This window comes from Anastrepha ludens, chromosome 4, assembly GCF_028408465.1.
Source record: "Anastrepha ludens isolate Willacy chromosome 4, idAnaLude1.1, whole genome shotgun sequence".
NCBI classification, from domain to species: Eukaryota; Metazoa; Arthropoda; class Insecta; order Diptera; family Tephritidae; genus Anastrepha; species Anastrepha ludens.
The window spans coordinates 91136188-91153478 of record NC_071500.1 but is presented as its reverse complement, the minus strand read 5'-3'; the positions used below and the strand labels follow the sequence as shown (position 1 = coordinate 91153478).

Genomic DNA, 17291 nt, shown 5'->3' with positions numbered 1-17291 from the left:
AATGTAATTTTTGCATACATACATACATACATATGTACATATATTAGAAATATGTTTGCATACGTTTGTCTATTTGCTTTGAATTCTTTATATGTAGATGTGTATGAGAGGTGTATGAGAGGTGTATGAGCTGGGTTTTGAGGCAAGTCATGTTTTTTTCTGCCCACATGAATATGGATATTAATTCAACACTTTGCTGAATAATAAACCTTGATGTAAATGAATGGTTTACAAAGTTATTTTTTGTGTTATGATATTTGAATAATTTTGATAATAGACCTAAATTCAATACAATTTAGTCAATTAGATACCCAAAATTTCATATTCATGCATGCATATATGTACTTAGAATTACTATTATTATTTTTTATTAGAGAAATATGAAATATAACACTAATTGATAGAGCACACTAGCTACTTAGGCCTACGGTGCTATTGCGTTACTTAGAAATAATTTATTCATCTCACAAGAAATAATCCATTTGCGCATGCAAAATGCCGACGGCAAATAAGCATGAAAGAAAAATGTACAAGTCTTCTGTTATTTTCTTTTCCCTAACACCAAATCATGGCATTTTACATTTCAATGCAAACGCTATATTTATTTCTGTTGACTACGCTCCGCTATGTTAACTCTCTTCTGTTAACTTCCTACCCTCGTTTTGATGTGTTTTGACATTTAACCTGTCCATTCGTTCCTGCGCCTTCTCTATGAATTTACGTTCTCTGCTTTATGTATTAAAAAAAGTTCTAAATTCTGTAATGAATTGCGTATCCCCCTTATGTCTGGCAATTCAGCTTTCAAATTCAGAAGGTGCTGCCAATACCCAACCATTAACCGCTCTCAGCGAATTGGAAAAAATTAGCTGATAGGCTGACGTAACCGGGGTCATGACAGTGGTTCAGATCTTGGCCACATCATCTGAATTCTTTTCACCATGTGGCTTACAGGTTTGCACGCGCAACTTAAGCCTGAAAACATTGACCGCATTAACACAGGGAAACTTGTTTTGAAGCAACTCGTGACAACTCGGGCAACTCGCATTTTGTTTTCATTATTCTCAATATTATTTTTAGCTGTAGACTAGGAACTTGCCCAATTTCCAACAACGCAGTTGTCCTGTGTGAACGACACGGACAAAACCAATTGGAGATTCGCAAAGTTGAAACAAAAATTGCCCTGTATGAAGAAGGTCCTTGCGCTTTTGCACCTTCAATTATATACATGTACTTAAAAATATCGTTATTTTTAGATGTGGCAACATTTTTTTTTGTGAGCTGGCATTTGATGTCTTGCTTTAGTTCCTCATTCATTCGTTATTGTGGCCCGTTTTCGATATTTTTTGATTGCTCATGATTCGTCACAGTATGTTTCTACTTATACTAATACACATAATAGTAAAGATACACTCTTAGAAACACATTTCTTACCTATATGGTCCCTTGGTGATAATTTTTGCAGCTAAACGTCCCTCAGAAGCGCACATTGGTGCAAATCTAACATCATTAAATGCGGACTTTGCAAATATATGGTTCGCTTGCTTATTTAAAACAATGAGTATCACCAATGTTCGTCTCGCTTTAAATGTTGTTCGAAATAATGAATTTTTAAATCGGTATCTGGCAACACTGCCGTTCTAAATGACAGTGAATAAGTTTGAGAAAAAGAGGAAGAAATTTAACAACAAATTTTGTCACTTAATAGAAGAAGCAGTCAAAACAACAACAACCGTAAAAACATTCAGCAATCTGGAGCGATTTATTTGCCACATGTCTACTGAGAATGATAATGTGCATAAAACGGAATCACCTACAAACATTTAACAACCGATCTACCAACAAAGAGAAAGATTTACAGCGAAAGCAACAGATAATTTTGATTTGCACGCCAAAGACTTGAGCAGCGGCGTCGACAAAGTAGGCGTTGCTAAAAGAAGTGAAGCTAAAACGAAAACAAAAAGTGGGTACCATGAACGGCAGCTCCGCAGCAACTACTCCAACACTTCATAAATTGTCATCATTGAAGCCGGCGCGTGATTTGACATTAGGTGGACGTGGAGGTGCCGCTAACGCTAATGCAGCAAAAAAAGTATTCACGCCCAACCTCAATGTGGTGCGCAACAAAAACACGTGAGTTGTACATAAAAAAAATTTAAACGGTAAATTCATTTTTTATTGATAAATGTCATGCATTTTGTAGCAATGTCAAAACGTCCAAGGACACAACAGTGCGTGGTCGCGGAGCCGGCCGAGGCGGGCGTGGGGGACGTGGTGGTGCGCGTGGTGGACGTGGAGGTGCTGCTGGCGGCGCTAATTCATCACTCATACAAACTACCGGCGTATTCTCAGAGGGTGCTGGTGCAGTCAATATACGCAAGCCGAGCTCAGGTGGTTCAAGCTTCGGTGGTCGATCCACCGACGATGCACCTTCACAAATGCGTAGGCCAACAATTATTAAAAGTGAAAAATTGAAAAAAATTGATTTAAAAGCTGATGACGAGCATATACGTGAATTGCTTGGTGATTCGGACGAAGATGATTTCGGAGATGAAAAGACTGACTTGGAGCAGATACCGGTCAAACTAAATGAGAGTAAGTTAGAGAGACAAATTTGAGAAATTTCGTATGTAAAAACCAAAAGTGTGCAATAGTCGAGATATTCATTTGTGTATGCTCGATTTGAACTTTATTTGGTATATTTGGACACATGCCCGCTTGTTAACATGATGTTGCAAGGTGTATTAGTGATCGTTTTACATTATATGTAGCACGCAAAGTGAGAAGACTACTGCTTGAGCGGCTACTGAATGTCGTATGGCAGAAGCTAATCAGTTTAACTCTTATTTGATTTTTTTTTTGTGTCACTATTTCTTGGGTTATTCTTTTACACTGCCCTTCTACACTTATATGCATGACTAAACAATCACCCGCCTCCACTTAAACACTTTAGTCAAATGGAAATCCCCTAAAGTCGAAATTAAACTTGAAAAGCTAGAGGCTGGAATAAATGGTGAAGCTGCTGAAAATGTTGAAGACTCCGGTGAGTGCATACGAGACTATAAAGCTTCATGACCTGGGGAATAATCCTATGTGCCATCATATGTACTTGTATTTGTGCATTTCATAAAACCAGTTGTATGATTTCATATTCGTCATATCCATATTTTTATATTTTTAGTGTCATCCTGCGTCAAGAGTCTACTGCTAGGTACTAATCATCTTATTGTTTTTGTTTTATTTTTATTTTTTTGTATAGAACCTGCCGTCAATATTGCTCAACAAATACAATCGTTGGTTAAGGAGCAACAACGCACAAACAGTGCCTTGGCGCGATATCCTGCGTCCATTGGTGAGCTACTGGACTTGCCACAATCTCAGCTGTTTCTGCTACAGGTTAGTGTTCTTATTACAAGACCAAAAACGATAAAATAGGTTTTATAATTGAATTTCAGCTGCCAGATGCACTACCATGTGAAGACGATGTGGAGGAAGTCGCTGAAAAGACGCCTCACGAAAAGGTGTGACAGTTTTCTACTCATCTAAAAAATGTTTGCAAACATTTTCAAAATCTCAAACAAATCTTTTTATTTGTAGAATGCTGCAACGGATACGCCTTCAACATCACAAAATCCACCCGCTGCGAAACCGCCGCCAAAACGCATGTCGCTCAAAGAGATGGAGGAAGGTAAAATTGGCAAATTGCTACGTTACAAATCGGGAAAAGTAAAGCTAGTTTTCGGTAATACATATTTCGATTTGAGCATGGGCATGGAAACGGGATTCTTGCAAGTAAGCAAAAACAAGTAAAATACTATTAGTCATAATAAATACTAATTAAATTGCATGCATATTAACTATTTTTGTGTTTTAAGGACCTCATGTCCATCAATACGAATCGGGAAGAGCGCAGCGGTAATATGATTAATCTGGGAGCCATTCAAGCCAAAATCACCGCCACACCTGACTGGGAACATTTAATGGAACAGGAGGAACGGCGGCAGCGGCCAAAACCGGCATAGCAGCGCAAACATTTTAGTTTACTTTTATATAAAATTAGCTATGTATTATCTGTTTTATTAATTTAACAGCTATTATTCATAGATATTTAACTATAGTAAAAGCTTCCACGAAATAGATGTATTTTGTGAAATTAGATAGCTTAGGCAAGGCGACAGAATTACAAACAATGTGTCCTATTTCTGGCAATGCTGTGTGCTAAACAAAAAATTAAAATTTGTAAATGGTGAACCAGCATTTAAATGAATACTGTTTATGTTTGCTAATCTTATTTTGTTCATCTCTAAGTATGCTTGATATTGTGTTAAATATTTATTATCGAAATGAAAAATCAAATCAATCTTTGAATATCACGTTGAAACAGAAATTATAAATTTTAGTTATGTACATTTAAGCCATACAATTCCTATAATCAATATAGTTTTGTTATACTCAAGTCGAAAAGGTGATTTGAACACGGCAACCAAAATAAAAACTTGAACGCAAAAGTTATTATACTTTTTATATGTATATATTGAACATTTTTCATTTCACACTTTATTATCTTGTGCTCCGTTGGCGACCTTTTGTGTACTCACAAGCAATGATGGTAGGCAATTTGTAAAGCTTTAAATGTATGTGGAGCACTTCCCGAAATGTTGTTGTGTCTAATTACTAGCCTCAATCGTTTGTCGCAATTCATTCTCCTGGGCACCACTAGCAGCTGGTGCACCTTTTCCACCTGGCAATGTTTTACGGCCCCGATAAATGTTGCCTTGCAAATCAATGGAAAAGTTATAATCGACTGGATTGGCTAGCGCCTGCTCAATAGCGACTTCGAGATTATCGCGGGTAATAAATGTCTTCGCCAGTTCTTTTTCACGCCTAACTATTTCCTCAGCACGTTCTAAACGTTCCTCGCCACGCAGACGTGCCGCTTCTAAACGCTCACGTATCTCGACTGCTTGCCGCTCACGTTCCTTTTGCAAGCGTTCATTTCGTTCAGCGGCAATTGTTTGATTCCACGCCTCGTTCTCTAGCAGACAGCGTTGAAACTCAGCTTCTTCCTGTTCGGGTGTCAGTACAATGTGATCGGCAGTGGTCGTTGCATTCAAACGTAAAACCTCTTCGCGTAGATACTGCCGTAAGGAACGCATTTGCACTCTATTGATAAATTTAAAAAAAAAACACAAATATACTACGTTATGAATGCGATAGCAAATAGTTTACTCACTTGTAGTTGTTATGTAGTCGCATCAATTCAGCTTTTTCCTCCGGATTTTGTTCCTTGCGTTCGGGCACACGGTACAATTTACTTTTGGCTACTGGCAACCAACGGGGCTTTCGGCGCCAACGTACAAACTCCAGCGCCAAGGCGGAGCTGGTCGTTTTCGATTCATTGAATGAGAGCCGTGATAGAACACCGGTTGTAGTACGTAACATTTTGTTTGTTTGTTTTGGAAATCCGACTTCAAGCTCGTGTATAGTTAATTATTGCAAATGGTTGTAAAAAGAAGTTTTTAAAGATGTATTCCAAATACACTTTATTCGGGATTACTGTAAGGAAAATTACTTGGATTATAAATGAAAACATAATTATATAATTTCACATTTACCCCAGAAGCAATCACACGAATTATGTAGAACGACAGTTAACCGCTTCGTTTTACCTGAAGCCAATATCCGACTGAGACGAAATGAGCTGTAAAGACAGTACTACGTACATAATTTTACGCAAATTGTTGTTTAATTCATAAAATTGGTTTTAAAAAACTTTACATACAAATTAAAAACTGACTGAATGCATGTGGCTGGGAATAACAAAATAGCGAAGTTGTCAAAACGAGATGATGAAAGGAACGCAGTGAAAATGTAAACAGCGAGCGCAATGTTTTTGTTAAATAAAAATTAAGTTTACTTATAATGCGTTCACATATAAGTAGATGATCTATTTTTTCGTGCTTAACTCCCAATCCGTAATTAAAAAAGCAAAATTTCCCATACAAAATTTGTCTCCATACAAATACTGTGTTAATTAATTTAATTTAATTTTAATTACTTTATTATTTTTTGTGATACGCTTAATATCATTGTTTTTAAGTTTAAATGAGTTGTATGTTTTTATTTTCAAAATTATTTCTCAACTTTAAATTACAGCAAAAAATACTGCAGTTTTACAATGAACCTTCCACTGAACATCCCTGCGTGCGAACTTCGTTTTCATTTCAGGTGTATGGCAGCACCAACTTTTCGCTAAATTATAGAACTTTAACATTAAATTACTTAAAAACTATAAGCCTCCGGCAGGTTCTGTTTTCAGTTTTAAGATGGGGATACACCCCTCTATCACCCCCTTTTTACCGTTTTTTCCAAAGCGATAGACATTATACTAAATTCTAGCCTTTGTCTCCCAAAATTTGAGATTATAAAATAATCCTAGATAATAATTATATTTTTTGACGTACAACCCTGTGTTTTCAGTGTAGTAGATAATTAATTTTACGCGTGTAAAGAAAAACTTCAAAGTAAAAACTAGATAAAATGGATGCCAGCATAGAAAACAGGTTTCTAGACATAATTCTAATAAAATGTTTGTTAGGTTTTATTAACTATGTTTATTATTAGCAGCCAATTGCGCAATTAAATTAGTTATCCCTTCTCCTTGCTTGTATTTTCTTCATATCGTTAATAATAATTAAACAAACCAAACACACTGAAATATTCCACCAAAATGGTTTCTATGCAGAAAAACCTGACAGCTGATTGTCAATTTTGCAGGTAATCTGCCAAATGTGAACGGATAGATTAAGTTTGTGGATTTTTTGGTATTTAATGCATATGTGAACGTACTTTAAAATTGGAAATACGAGTAAGAAGCACACAGAATGTCGCCATTACGGGAAACAAATTCTCTTCTCTCTTCCGTGGTTGTCCTTCCCTCCCGAACAAAATGTTTCCCTTGCAAATGTTTCCCTGTGTAAATGGGTACTTAGCGATAAACTTATTTCTAGTTACAAAGTAATATTTACCTAAAATTAAATGCCTATTTTTGCATCAAACTAAGAGATAAAAACACATTTACCTAGTCCTGCCATATGCTCTGTTACACGTTAAGTCCTTTATAGATATGAAATTTTAATAATTTTTTGAAAGAAGTTAGTTTTATTTAATCATGAAATATTACAAAACAAAACTAACAGCAGTCCAATGCATTCACATCTGGACTTCCAGACGGCCAATCTTCTATAGCTATGAACACAGGAGTTGTTTAGCCACTGCTGGGGGGTTTTTGCCTTGTGGAACGGAATTTTTTTGGAATAACCAACGTTCTTCATTGAAGAGAGTACTGCTTAACTGCTTCACAACGCCTTCTAATACATCCTCCTGCTACACTTTTACACCGACCTTAGCTCATTTTTCGCAGAAAAGAAGAGATCTAACGCTTTTATAAAACACACCTCGCCCAACCATTACTGAGGCTGGATGGTGGCGGCGCTAAACCCATGGAACAATATTTTTTGCGTCTTTAGAAGTCTTAGCAAAGATTTTTTCGTTACTACTTTTAATTTCTTCTAAAAATTAATCATATATTTTTACGTCCATGTAGAAAAATAAAAACACATTTCCAATGCCTTGTATTTAGTTTTGATTCCCTAAAAATAGAGTCTCTAATAAGGGTTGAGCAAGTAAATTAATGTTTTTTTACACAAACAAACTCAGTGTGATTGCTCCCTAAAATATCAAATACTACTATTATTTATTATATCCCAATTAGCATTTCCTTTCATCTTAAACACCTTGCCATGTAAAAGTACTGCCAGTTTGACACATCACAGGGTTGTCTAATTAGATTTTATTCTCGTATTCCTCTTCAATTACTCATTCTTTAAGTGTATTGGCCACACTTGTGGTCATTCCATCTATTTTCATAAATTTTTCGTAATTTCCTCAGTTTCTTTTAGACTACAAGGAGAAAACTATTATATACGGTTTAAACGCGGACGATTGCATATGGCGGAAATTTTTTGTTTTTATTTTTTTCTACTGTATAAAAATTTCAAACGAAACGAGTGCGATAATCATAAAAGTGACGAGTTGGTGTCGAAATAAAAACGAAAACTAAAGAAGCGGCTAAGTTAAAGGCGCGACCAAGTGGAAAACGCATAAAGTGAAGTGTAAATATTTTTAAATACTCTATAAATTTACGAGCTTATCCCCTGTATGTGCATATTGGTTCATTCAATCGTCGCCTCCAAAAAATTCCTTTGTGTGCGACGTTGTATGCATGTGTGTGCGTGTGTGTATGTGTGTAAGAATTTGTGTGCGTTCTGCTTTCCGAACTGTTGCGCACACCTTAAAGTGGCTTTTAGCCAAAACCAATCAGTGAACGCTGGCCTTAGCGGCAACGGAGGCATAGACGGCAACGGCGACGACCGTTGCAAAAACAATAAAAGTGTAAATACATAAGTAGCTGCAGACGATGTAGAAGACGGAGACGGAAGCGAAGACGGTGACAGAATATGATGAGATAAAAGACGAATCAGCAACAAAAGCAAATAAAGTGATTTGGAAGAAGTAGACGTAAAAATAAATAAGAGAAAAACGAAAATAGAAGGGGCAAAGCAATAAGTAACCAAGAGTATGAATGTGTTTTTTTTTTTTCTTTATAAATAGTTGTATGTTGGCAAAAAGAGTGCTAGCGCCAATGTGTTCTAAGAAGAATCAAAAGCAAGCAAAAAGAGATAAATTATTTGTTATAGAAATAAAAACTAATTCTTTGGGGAGAATTAGCAATAAGGGCAATGTACAAAATGGAAACCTTGAAAATAATGATACGTAAATAAAATACAAAAACTAAACATTTGATGTAATAAATAGTATTTACATATGCAGTTATGCTATTTTACTCAGATACAGCGGACAAATGTTAGCTTCCATTCAACAAACGTCATCGTACCTCCAATTTCTTTGACAGTAACGTCATTCACCACCAAATTTATTTCATAAACAACGCCGCTATTCTCGCTAAAGGCACCACCGACTCTAAATGAGAAGAAACGTATTGTGCGTGCGTAAGGTGCACATATAGCAAGTGTTAATTCAAGGGTCAAAAGGTGGAGTAAGGGTATCAGGGGTAGCGAAGAGCAAACATAAAAAACTAACTAACCAAAAGCAGCATAACAACAGCTTCGTGGACGACTTGCGCTCTATTGGCAGCTTCGCAATCGTCTGCGATGCGGTTCTAATCAGCCCCTCTCTCTCTTTGACGTACTTGCCCTGTCTGTATGTGTTTGCTTTGTATGTACAGTATTGGCCAAAACAAAAGTACGATTTCATGAGTTATTAAAAAAAATTTCATCGAACGGATTGTGTTTCTATGACGAGGAAGGCCATGAAAAACCTCAAGGCAAGATGACTCTTTGTTTAAAAGAAGAATTCGAAGTGATTATGCAGTTTTTTCTAATTAAATAAAAAAGTGAACTAAACTTGCAGTTAATGCTAGAACCATTAAAAGAGGAGCAGTGAAGGCCGGACTGTTCAGTCGACGACTGGCGAGAAATCTATTTATTTTGCCGCGATAACAAGAAAGCATGAATTGTGTTTATAAAATCTTAACTGGACAGTTCAGAAATGGAAAACTGTGTTGTTCTCTCATGAATTCAAATATAATAAAGAGAACTGAAAACTTATGGGAGACTGCATTTGAAAATGACTAGAGAATATTGTACGAAAAAGGAAGCATTGTTTTAAGGGGTTATACATAGTTCGAAGTTACAGTTAGAAAGGCCGAAAAAAACGATTTTTCCAGAAATTTTTCTGAGTAAACTTTTAAATTTTATTGATAAAAAAATGTGTACACTTATTGTGTTATCTTTTAACTGTAAGAATTAGTATAGTAAAAATATTTATTTGGAAAGGTGCTGCAGCTGATCTCCGGGAGCTCCTCTCAAAAAAGACGTTTTGCGGTGAATACTATATCTCTGAACTAGATCCTCTGAAATTAAAAAACCAAACAGATTTCGTTAAAGTAATGTTAAATCTAGTAATTAATCGAAAGAATAGGCGAAATAAATTGTTTTTGACAAAATGGCGGTTTCTCAAAAAAAAAAAATTAATTTATTTATTAAAATTCCGGACTTAAATTATTTATAATCAAAAATATTTATCGGTGAGAAAAAATCTTCGATAAATTACTAAAAAATATATTTAAGAAGCTCGTGTTAAAATTTTGGACTAATGGGTTCAGCCGTTTTTGAGTAATGTTGATCACCGACTTTGAAAACACCATTTTGAGAAAAACGCGTTTAAATATACATATGTAATATATATAAGAAAAAAAATATAAAAAAATCGATTTTTTGAAAATTCTAACTGTATATAACCCTTTAAGCTTATACAGAATTCTGGTACAAAATATCGCTGGAAGTTGTTAATAACTTAATTTCTTCTATGTCAAAGAAATATGCTGAAGTCATCCGAAATAATGGGTTTAGTACAAAATAATAAATAACGTAAATAACTTACTATAAAGGGAGGTGTGCTTTAGTTCTGACCATTTCATTTTTGAGTCTGACCATATTTTCAATTTAATTTTTGTGTACTAGAAGTGTCGAATAATTTTTGTTATGTTCTATTAAAACCGAATTGATAAGAAGAATATGGTAAAAAATATGCATAATTTTACGTGATATTAATTTAATTATTTGGCATTATTAGAAATAGGGGAGTGCTTTAGTATTGGCCAGTACTGTATGTCAATAATATTTGTACTCGATTGTGCAAAGTAATTTGAGTTGATTTTTTGAATACCTTTCTACATGCATATATATGTACATAATTTTATGTTTATTTGTGTGCGCGAAATATTCAATTAAAATTAAAATGTCTACAATATATGCACGTCGCTGAAAATAAAACCACAGGAATTAAGAGCAACCTCGATTTGTGTATGAAAATATAAATGAGCGAAAATTGTATTAGCATTACCAGCAGTCAGTTTTGAGCAAACCACAAAAGGAAGTGGCAAGAAAAATGCCAACAACAAATTTGCCCACAGCATAAAACGTCTGAGGGCTTTCTACTGGCATCGCGGCCGTCACCACCGTTGTTGCCGTCCTAGTCAATGCAGCAGCAACACAAAAAATGGTCGCTACTGTGCAAAATACGATTTATGTACCCAGTTCTTCGCTATATATTTTGCGCCAGTCCCAGTCGTCAGCTATTTTCTTAGCTTAGCGCAACTACATAAAACAATTTCATTTTACAGCAAATGAGCACGCATCGCCTTTTTTATATGCAAATTATCAACATAGCAATACTGTGGTGCTGCGCTCTGCCATTCGTTCTACTTTGTACTACACTGCTGCTGATGAAGTCAAGTGAATCGGGTGAAGTGGTTGCAAATCTGCTGACGGTGGCAATCAAAGTGACTTGAGTGCAGAATTGAAGCTTTTGTAGTGGAAAGGGTGGCCACCAAAGAAGCGCCAGTAATCCTAAGAATTCACTTATTTATGCTGTCTAATGTTTTTATTTGCCGACTGCTTTTGTGTATTTGCTGCTTAGACCCCTCTAATTTTTTTCCTGCTTTATTTTCTTAACGTTTTTCACATTCTTCCATTTTATTTCAACTCTCATTCTATGCTCTTATACTCGTACTCTGCTTATACTCCAGGTTGGAAAAAATTGAAATTCAAAACGAGTTACTTTCAGTTGGTGCAGTCGTAGTCAACGTCAGCACGAACGTCGTTGAGTTTCTGCGCCACACTTCGTATGAGGTCGTGCAAAGTCAATTGTGCACTGGCTTTGACTGCGCTGCAGCAACTACGTCGACATTTCTGATATTGCTGCGCGCAAGTGCCGTCCGCTAGGCAGTAGCAGATGTGCGCTGTCGGTTTGTCGTGCGTCGTCGTCGCTTAATGGCAATTTGACGAACTCACTGGCTTTTCGGACTTTTGCAATATTTTGTATGCATGTGATTTCTGATATGTACATACATATACATATATATACCTATACATATGTATGCATGTACACATCTCAGTGTTTGCTGTGCTGACTGCTGACAGGTGTTGCCAACTTTTGGGTTTCATAAATCACCAAAATCGTTTTACCACACTAAAAGCACTAAATTTTTTAAATGAAAAAATATTTTTGTATAACACTTTGTTTTTAACAAACGTATGACTTAAACGTAATCATATAATACAATAACACAAAATTTATTCATTCATAATGGTTCTGTACAATAAAAAAAATACGCTCTACTTATACATACATATATCACAAATTAATTTCAAATTTTAATTCCTCATTATTTTTAACTTGCGGGCATAAAATTTACTTCAGGTCATACTTTGAATTTTTATAAACGTGTTTTTAATGTCGATGTGACATTTTACATCATCTGCTTATTATAACTGCCACAACAATATACTTCTCCTCTTCATACGTTATTTATATGGACCACTGCATTTACTGCAAGCAGGGACAAACGGTTCGAATTTTGCTTTTCAAAGTATGTATTGCGCTGAGCACGTGCTCAAATAATGCATTTTTGTGTATGTCAATGACAAGAACGAATTGTCAAATTCGCCATATATTCGTACGTCTTAACTTGCACCAAAATTCTGAAGTAAAATGTTTCAAATTATTTCATACTTTTAACTATCTGTGGGAAATTGCATTTGAGTTCAAAAAATCACTAAAAAGGTACTAGGCACTGAACCATTTTTTTTTTGGCGTTTTAATTTTCAAAAAGCACTAAATGTAGTGCTTTAAGTACTAAGTTGGCAACTATGCTGTCAACTCTTTCACAGTTGTTAATACGCCCGCATGAGAGAGCAAACTCCCCCCTCTCCTTTGGGGGGAAATTATTTTGCCCTTACACATGCATATAAATCCAGGTGCATGCATGAATTCCTATCTAATTAGCCTGCCTTTGGCTATTATAATATAATATATAATTATAGCTATTATTTTGGTCTTATTTCATTTCATCTTGCAGCTATTTAAGTTTTTAAAATGCTTTCCCAACTGAAATATGTGAAAAGCAAAGGTGCAATAATGCGGTCGGCATGAGTTATGCCTTAGAATTTTGCAAGTGATTTCAATAGTAAAGCTTCAATTAAAATTTAATGTCTTTTGCTATTGTCTTTGAACTTTCAAAATGGTTTATTGAATATCACTTTTTATAGAAATTTTTCATCTATACACAATAATACCAATATTTAATCAGTAAATATTATTAATAAGGCCGCCGCTGTTAGGTTTGGCAGCCGCATCGCACATAGAGACAACGATGCCACTTAGACCACGAAATGGGTCCGTTGCGGCCGCTGTAGCCGAATAGTTTTATGCGTGACTACCAATAGGCTGCCTCGGGTTTGAAGTCCACATTAGGGATGTTGTAAACATTAACTTTTCTCTTTCTAATAGCGTTCGCCTCTCGGCGGGCAATAGTAAACCGCCGAGTGCATTTCTGCAATGTAAAAGTTTCTCCCGAAAAACCATATGCCGTTATAAAATTGAAGGTCTGTCCGTATATATATATTTTTTTCCCGTAGTTCCTAGTTGGAACAAAGGGTCATATATGCATACATATAAAACTACTAACTTACTTTTTATTTGTTTTTATTTTTGAATACACAATCAATCTTTTTGACTATAATACAAGTATTAATTATACCCTCAATGAAAAGATAAGATTACGTTAACAGCATATTTTTGTGATATAGTACATATGTATATACAAATATGCTCACGTGGTTAAAGTCACCAGTACAGGTATACACAGCTTTAAATGCATGCTTTTTTTCTCTCTAGACTACTTTCGTACAGTATTGTGCAAAATCTAAGCAACTTCTTGCTGTTGTTAAAGGTCGATTTCTCATTTTTTTTTTTTTAATTTATCAATTAATATTTTTCGCTTACAACGAATTAAGTGGTATTGGAATCCTGAAGCTGAAAATTTCATATCATAATTAATTCAACAATTAAATTAAAAAAAACTGTGTTAGTAAAAAAGTGGGCTCTGACGTGTCGAAAAAGATGCTTAGGTCTTGCACAGTAGAGTATTTTAAGAGGAATGCAATCATAGTTCATCTTTTTTGATGGAAAGCTACTGATTTACAGGTTGTAAACCAAAACCTAAGTCAAACCTGTGCGTAATCACAAAACTTTTTGGGAATGTTGCTGAGGCGAAAATCCGTGGCAAATTTGTATTCGGGTCGCTCGGGTAACATGGAATTTTGCTGTTGTCCCATTTTTCGCTATATTGACCCATAAAATTAGAGTAGTGGTCGTCTGCAGAGCTCTACTGCTGCGGATAAAACGATTTTTTTAGCCTCTCGAGATATCTTAAATGGATAGTTGTGACTGTACTTGGCTTAGGGGTATGATCTGCATTTCAATTGGCAACACTTTTTTTAAAACCCAAAAAAAGAAAAATTGCTGGGTATTTAAAAGAAAAGTAAATAAATCAATAAAAAATAAATAAATAAATAAAAAAAAATAAATAAATACAAAAAAAAAAAAAAAAAAAATAAAAAAAAATAAATAAATATGTAAAACATAAATAAATAAGTATTAAAAATATATTATATATACAATTTGAGAGTGTGGAGAAACTAGATCATTTTGCTGTGCAAACCGACTTCAAATACAGAACAGGATTGGGTACTAAGTAAATAATTTATAAAGAGTATTACTCATTGCGGGTTTACTAAATCTTAACGCATAGGTGTCAAAAATACCCTGCACACAAAAATCTAAATTTTTTTTAACCTTACATACAAACTTGAACACCTCTACTTATACATACATACCAATTATTAAAATATGAAATATATTTTATGGTATTTCCATTACGGAAAAAAATCTTATTTTTTTATTGTTAAATAACATATTTTATTTAATAACAAAAAATGTTTCTCCATAAGAAAGATATGGCAAATTAAAACAATTCAGTTACAGTTTTGAGGTCACAGCTTAAATGATGAAAAATTATAAGTATTTAAAAAACATAAACACACACGATTTCATGATTATGCCTAATACTTAGTGGTTATCTCTTTTGATTCAGAACAGCTTTTAATCGGGAATTTATAGATTATACAAGTTTTTCTGTATAATCGAAACAAATTTTATCCCATGCCCGTTTCAGATCAGAAGCATTAGAAATATTGTGGTTTCTTGTTTTATTTTCCAGCACTGACCACAAATTCTCAATAACGTTGTGATCTGGACTCTGTGCAGGTGTCTGTACTACATGTGGGCAGTTTCAGAAAAGCCCAGTTTTTACAATACCAGACGTACATATGCTTGGGATCGTTGTTTTGGTAGAACTTAAACGAATCCCTAATGCCCATTTTATCCGCACTTTGTACTAAATTATCTTTTTGCAGATCCAGATACATCTCTTTGTTCATGTTTTCTTCGATAAATGTTAAATTTCCGACGCCTGAATAGGACATGCAACCCCATACCATCACACTGCCCCGCTGTGTTTAACTATGGAGCGCAAATGATATGGTTGAAGCGCGATGTTTGGTTTTCCCAAACGCAGGACTTCCCATCGGACTTGAAAAGGTTAAATTTGCTTTTATCCGCAAAAACAACGGACTTCCAGAACGAAATGTTTTTGTTCAAATGTTGTCTGCAAAATTCTATTCTTTGTTTTCTATTACGAGCATTAATCAACGGCTTATTTCGGACAGTCCTTCCATACAAATTTTCTTCGCGCAGAACTCTACGAACGGTTTACGGCTTACAGATCTTGCCTAAATATTTTTCGGCTTCGTTCGTAATTTTGGAGCGTTAAATCGGGATTTTCTTTAACTTTGCGAACAATCGTCCTCTTATCTGCATCATTAAATATTTTATTTGGCGCAGATCTGCCCTTATCTTCTATCTTGTTGTGCTAGACAATTGAGGAACTAACAGCAACAATTTCTGCAATTTTTCGTTGGCTTTTGCCCTCTTTACAATGACGAATAACGTTTTCCCTTTTTTCAAGTGAGGTCCTTTCCCCCCATTTTAAAAATTTATATTTTTCAACTTTTTTGAGAATGACTTAAAACGCTAAGCTAAACAGTAAAAAATACATTTCACCGTTATTGCATTCTCAGAGAAAATGTAAAATACACTGAATCATTTAAGCTGTGTGCATATTTTGATGAAAAAACTATTTGTTTCTATATATTTTCAGCAAACTTTGTTTTTGTTATTGTTATTTCTGCAGTGGTAAGCAGTACATACATATCTCATTACAAGTCATATACTTTTTTTTTATTAAATTTAATAAACATTGACTAATTTTCTTTTTTCTAAAAAAGTATACCTGCATCAAATAAGCTGTGATTCGCTGTACATTATAAATATATCCATACAAAAATATTGACACTATTCGTCCATCGGTTCAAATTATAAAATTGATTATATTTTAAGAATTATTACAGTTGATGCAAATTTTTATGCAGACGTTATGAGCGGAAACCCTTCTATCAGTTTAAATGATTTTTTGTGAAAAATACATATTCTTAAACCCCAATGTAATTTATAAAAATATTTTAATCTTAGAGTTACTTTCATTCGGTCGAGCTCATGTAAATCCTAATATTTTTGTGAAATATTTTGGCGGAAGTGTTAAAATATTATACAATATAATAAATTTTATAGTTTCAGTTAAAGGCCGCACTTTGTTTTTGCTGAGCCACCCTAATGTGCATACTACATATTTACTATTTTTTACATATTTTAATAATTTCAATACTTAATAACTAAATTTTTACTTTCATTTACAGGTTTTCTTTGTGTTCTCCAGTTTGCTGTGGTTCTTTTGAATTTTAATGCAATATCAAAGTATATTTAAAAATAATTTTACACAATCAACAGTATTTTAGTAGCGACAACAAAAAGAAATACATTTCTTTTTATTGTGATTTTTTCTATAAACCAAAAAAATAAAAGATTGTTAAGCTACTTTGCCGTAAATCGAAAAGCCTTTTAACAAAAAAAAAAAAAAAAAAAAAAAAATTAATAAAAAGTGTAATAATATTTTTAAACGACAACACGCGCTCAGCTGCCAAAGCCGAAAAGTGAAACGAAGTTGAAAGAGCATAAATAAGAGTTATCGTAATAATTGTAATACTTAATAAGAAACGAGTGTGTTAATAATACCTTCGAAATCCCCTTTTTGTTTTCATTTTTCTCTCTGTTGGAAACAAAAGAAAATTGTTCCACTAGTTTTTGTTGTTTTCGTTGTTATTAAACACACAAAACGGCGGCAGGCAAATCAT

The 17291-nt window shown here is 34.4% G+C and overlaps 2 protein-coding genes and 1 long non-coding RNA gene across 6 annotated transcripts; 2 read left to right on the top strand and 1 right to left on the bottom strand.

Moving 5' to 3' along the window:
• Positions 1-1691: 1691 nt before the first annotated feature.
• Positions 1692-4529, top strand: LOC128860168 (DNA-directed RNA polymerase III subunit RPC4). Of its 2 annotated transcripts, XM_054097456.1 has the most exons (7): positions 1692-2130; positions 2201-2592; positions 2951-3040; positions 3257-3393; positions 3453-3518; positions 3595-3789; positions 3873-4529. In XM_054097456.1, the coding sequence occupies exons 1-7, from the start codon at positions 1970-1972 to the stop codon at positions 4017-4019; spliced, it is 1188 nt and encodes a 395-aa protein (XP_053953431.1). In that variant the 5' UTR covers positions 1692-1969; the 3' UTR covers positions 4020-4529. The 2 variants fall into 2 exon arrangements, with proteins under 2 accessions (XP_053953431.1, XP_053953432.1); XM_054097457.1 differs by lacking the exon at positions 2951-3040 and having other exon boundaries at positions 1693-2130.
• On the bottom strand, positions 4507-5877 carry LOC128860169 (probable 28S ribosomal protein S26, mitochondrial). Of its 3 annotated transcripts, none has more exons than XM_054097460.1 (4): positions 5780-5877; positions 5613-5712; positions 5231-5553; positions 4507-5160 (listed from the first exon to the last, which is right to left on the bottom strand). In XM_054097460.1, the coding sequence occupies exons 3-4, from the start codon at positions 5437-5439 to the stop codon at positions 4665-4667; spliced, it is 705 nt and encodes a 234-aa protein (XP_053953435.1). In that variant the 5' UTR covers positions 5440-5553; positions 5613-5712; positions 5780-5877; the 3' UTR covers positions 4507-4664. The 3 variants fall into 3 exon arrangements, with proteins under 3 accessions (XP_053953435.1, XP_053953436.1, XP_053953434.1); XM_054097461.1 differs by having other exon boundaries at positions 5613-5698; positions 5780-5851; XM_054097459.1 differs by having other exon boundaries at positions 5613-5833.
• A 2023-nt stretch (positions 5878-7900) lies between these two features.
• On the top strand, positions 7901-17039 carry LOC128860167 (uncharacterized). The gene is made up of 2 exons (XR_008454221.1): positions 7901-8171; positions 16797-17039. It is a non-coding gene; the product is annotated as an uncharacterized LOC128860167 (long non-coding RNA).
• The last annotated feature ends 252 nt before the right edge of the window (positions 17040-17291 follow it).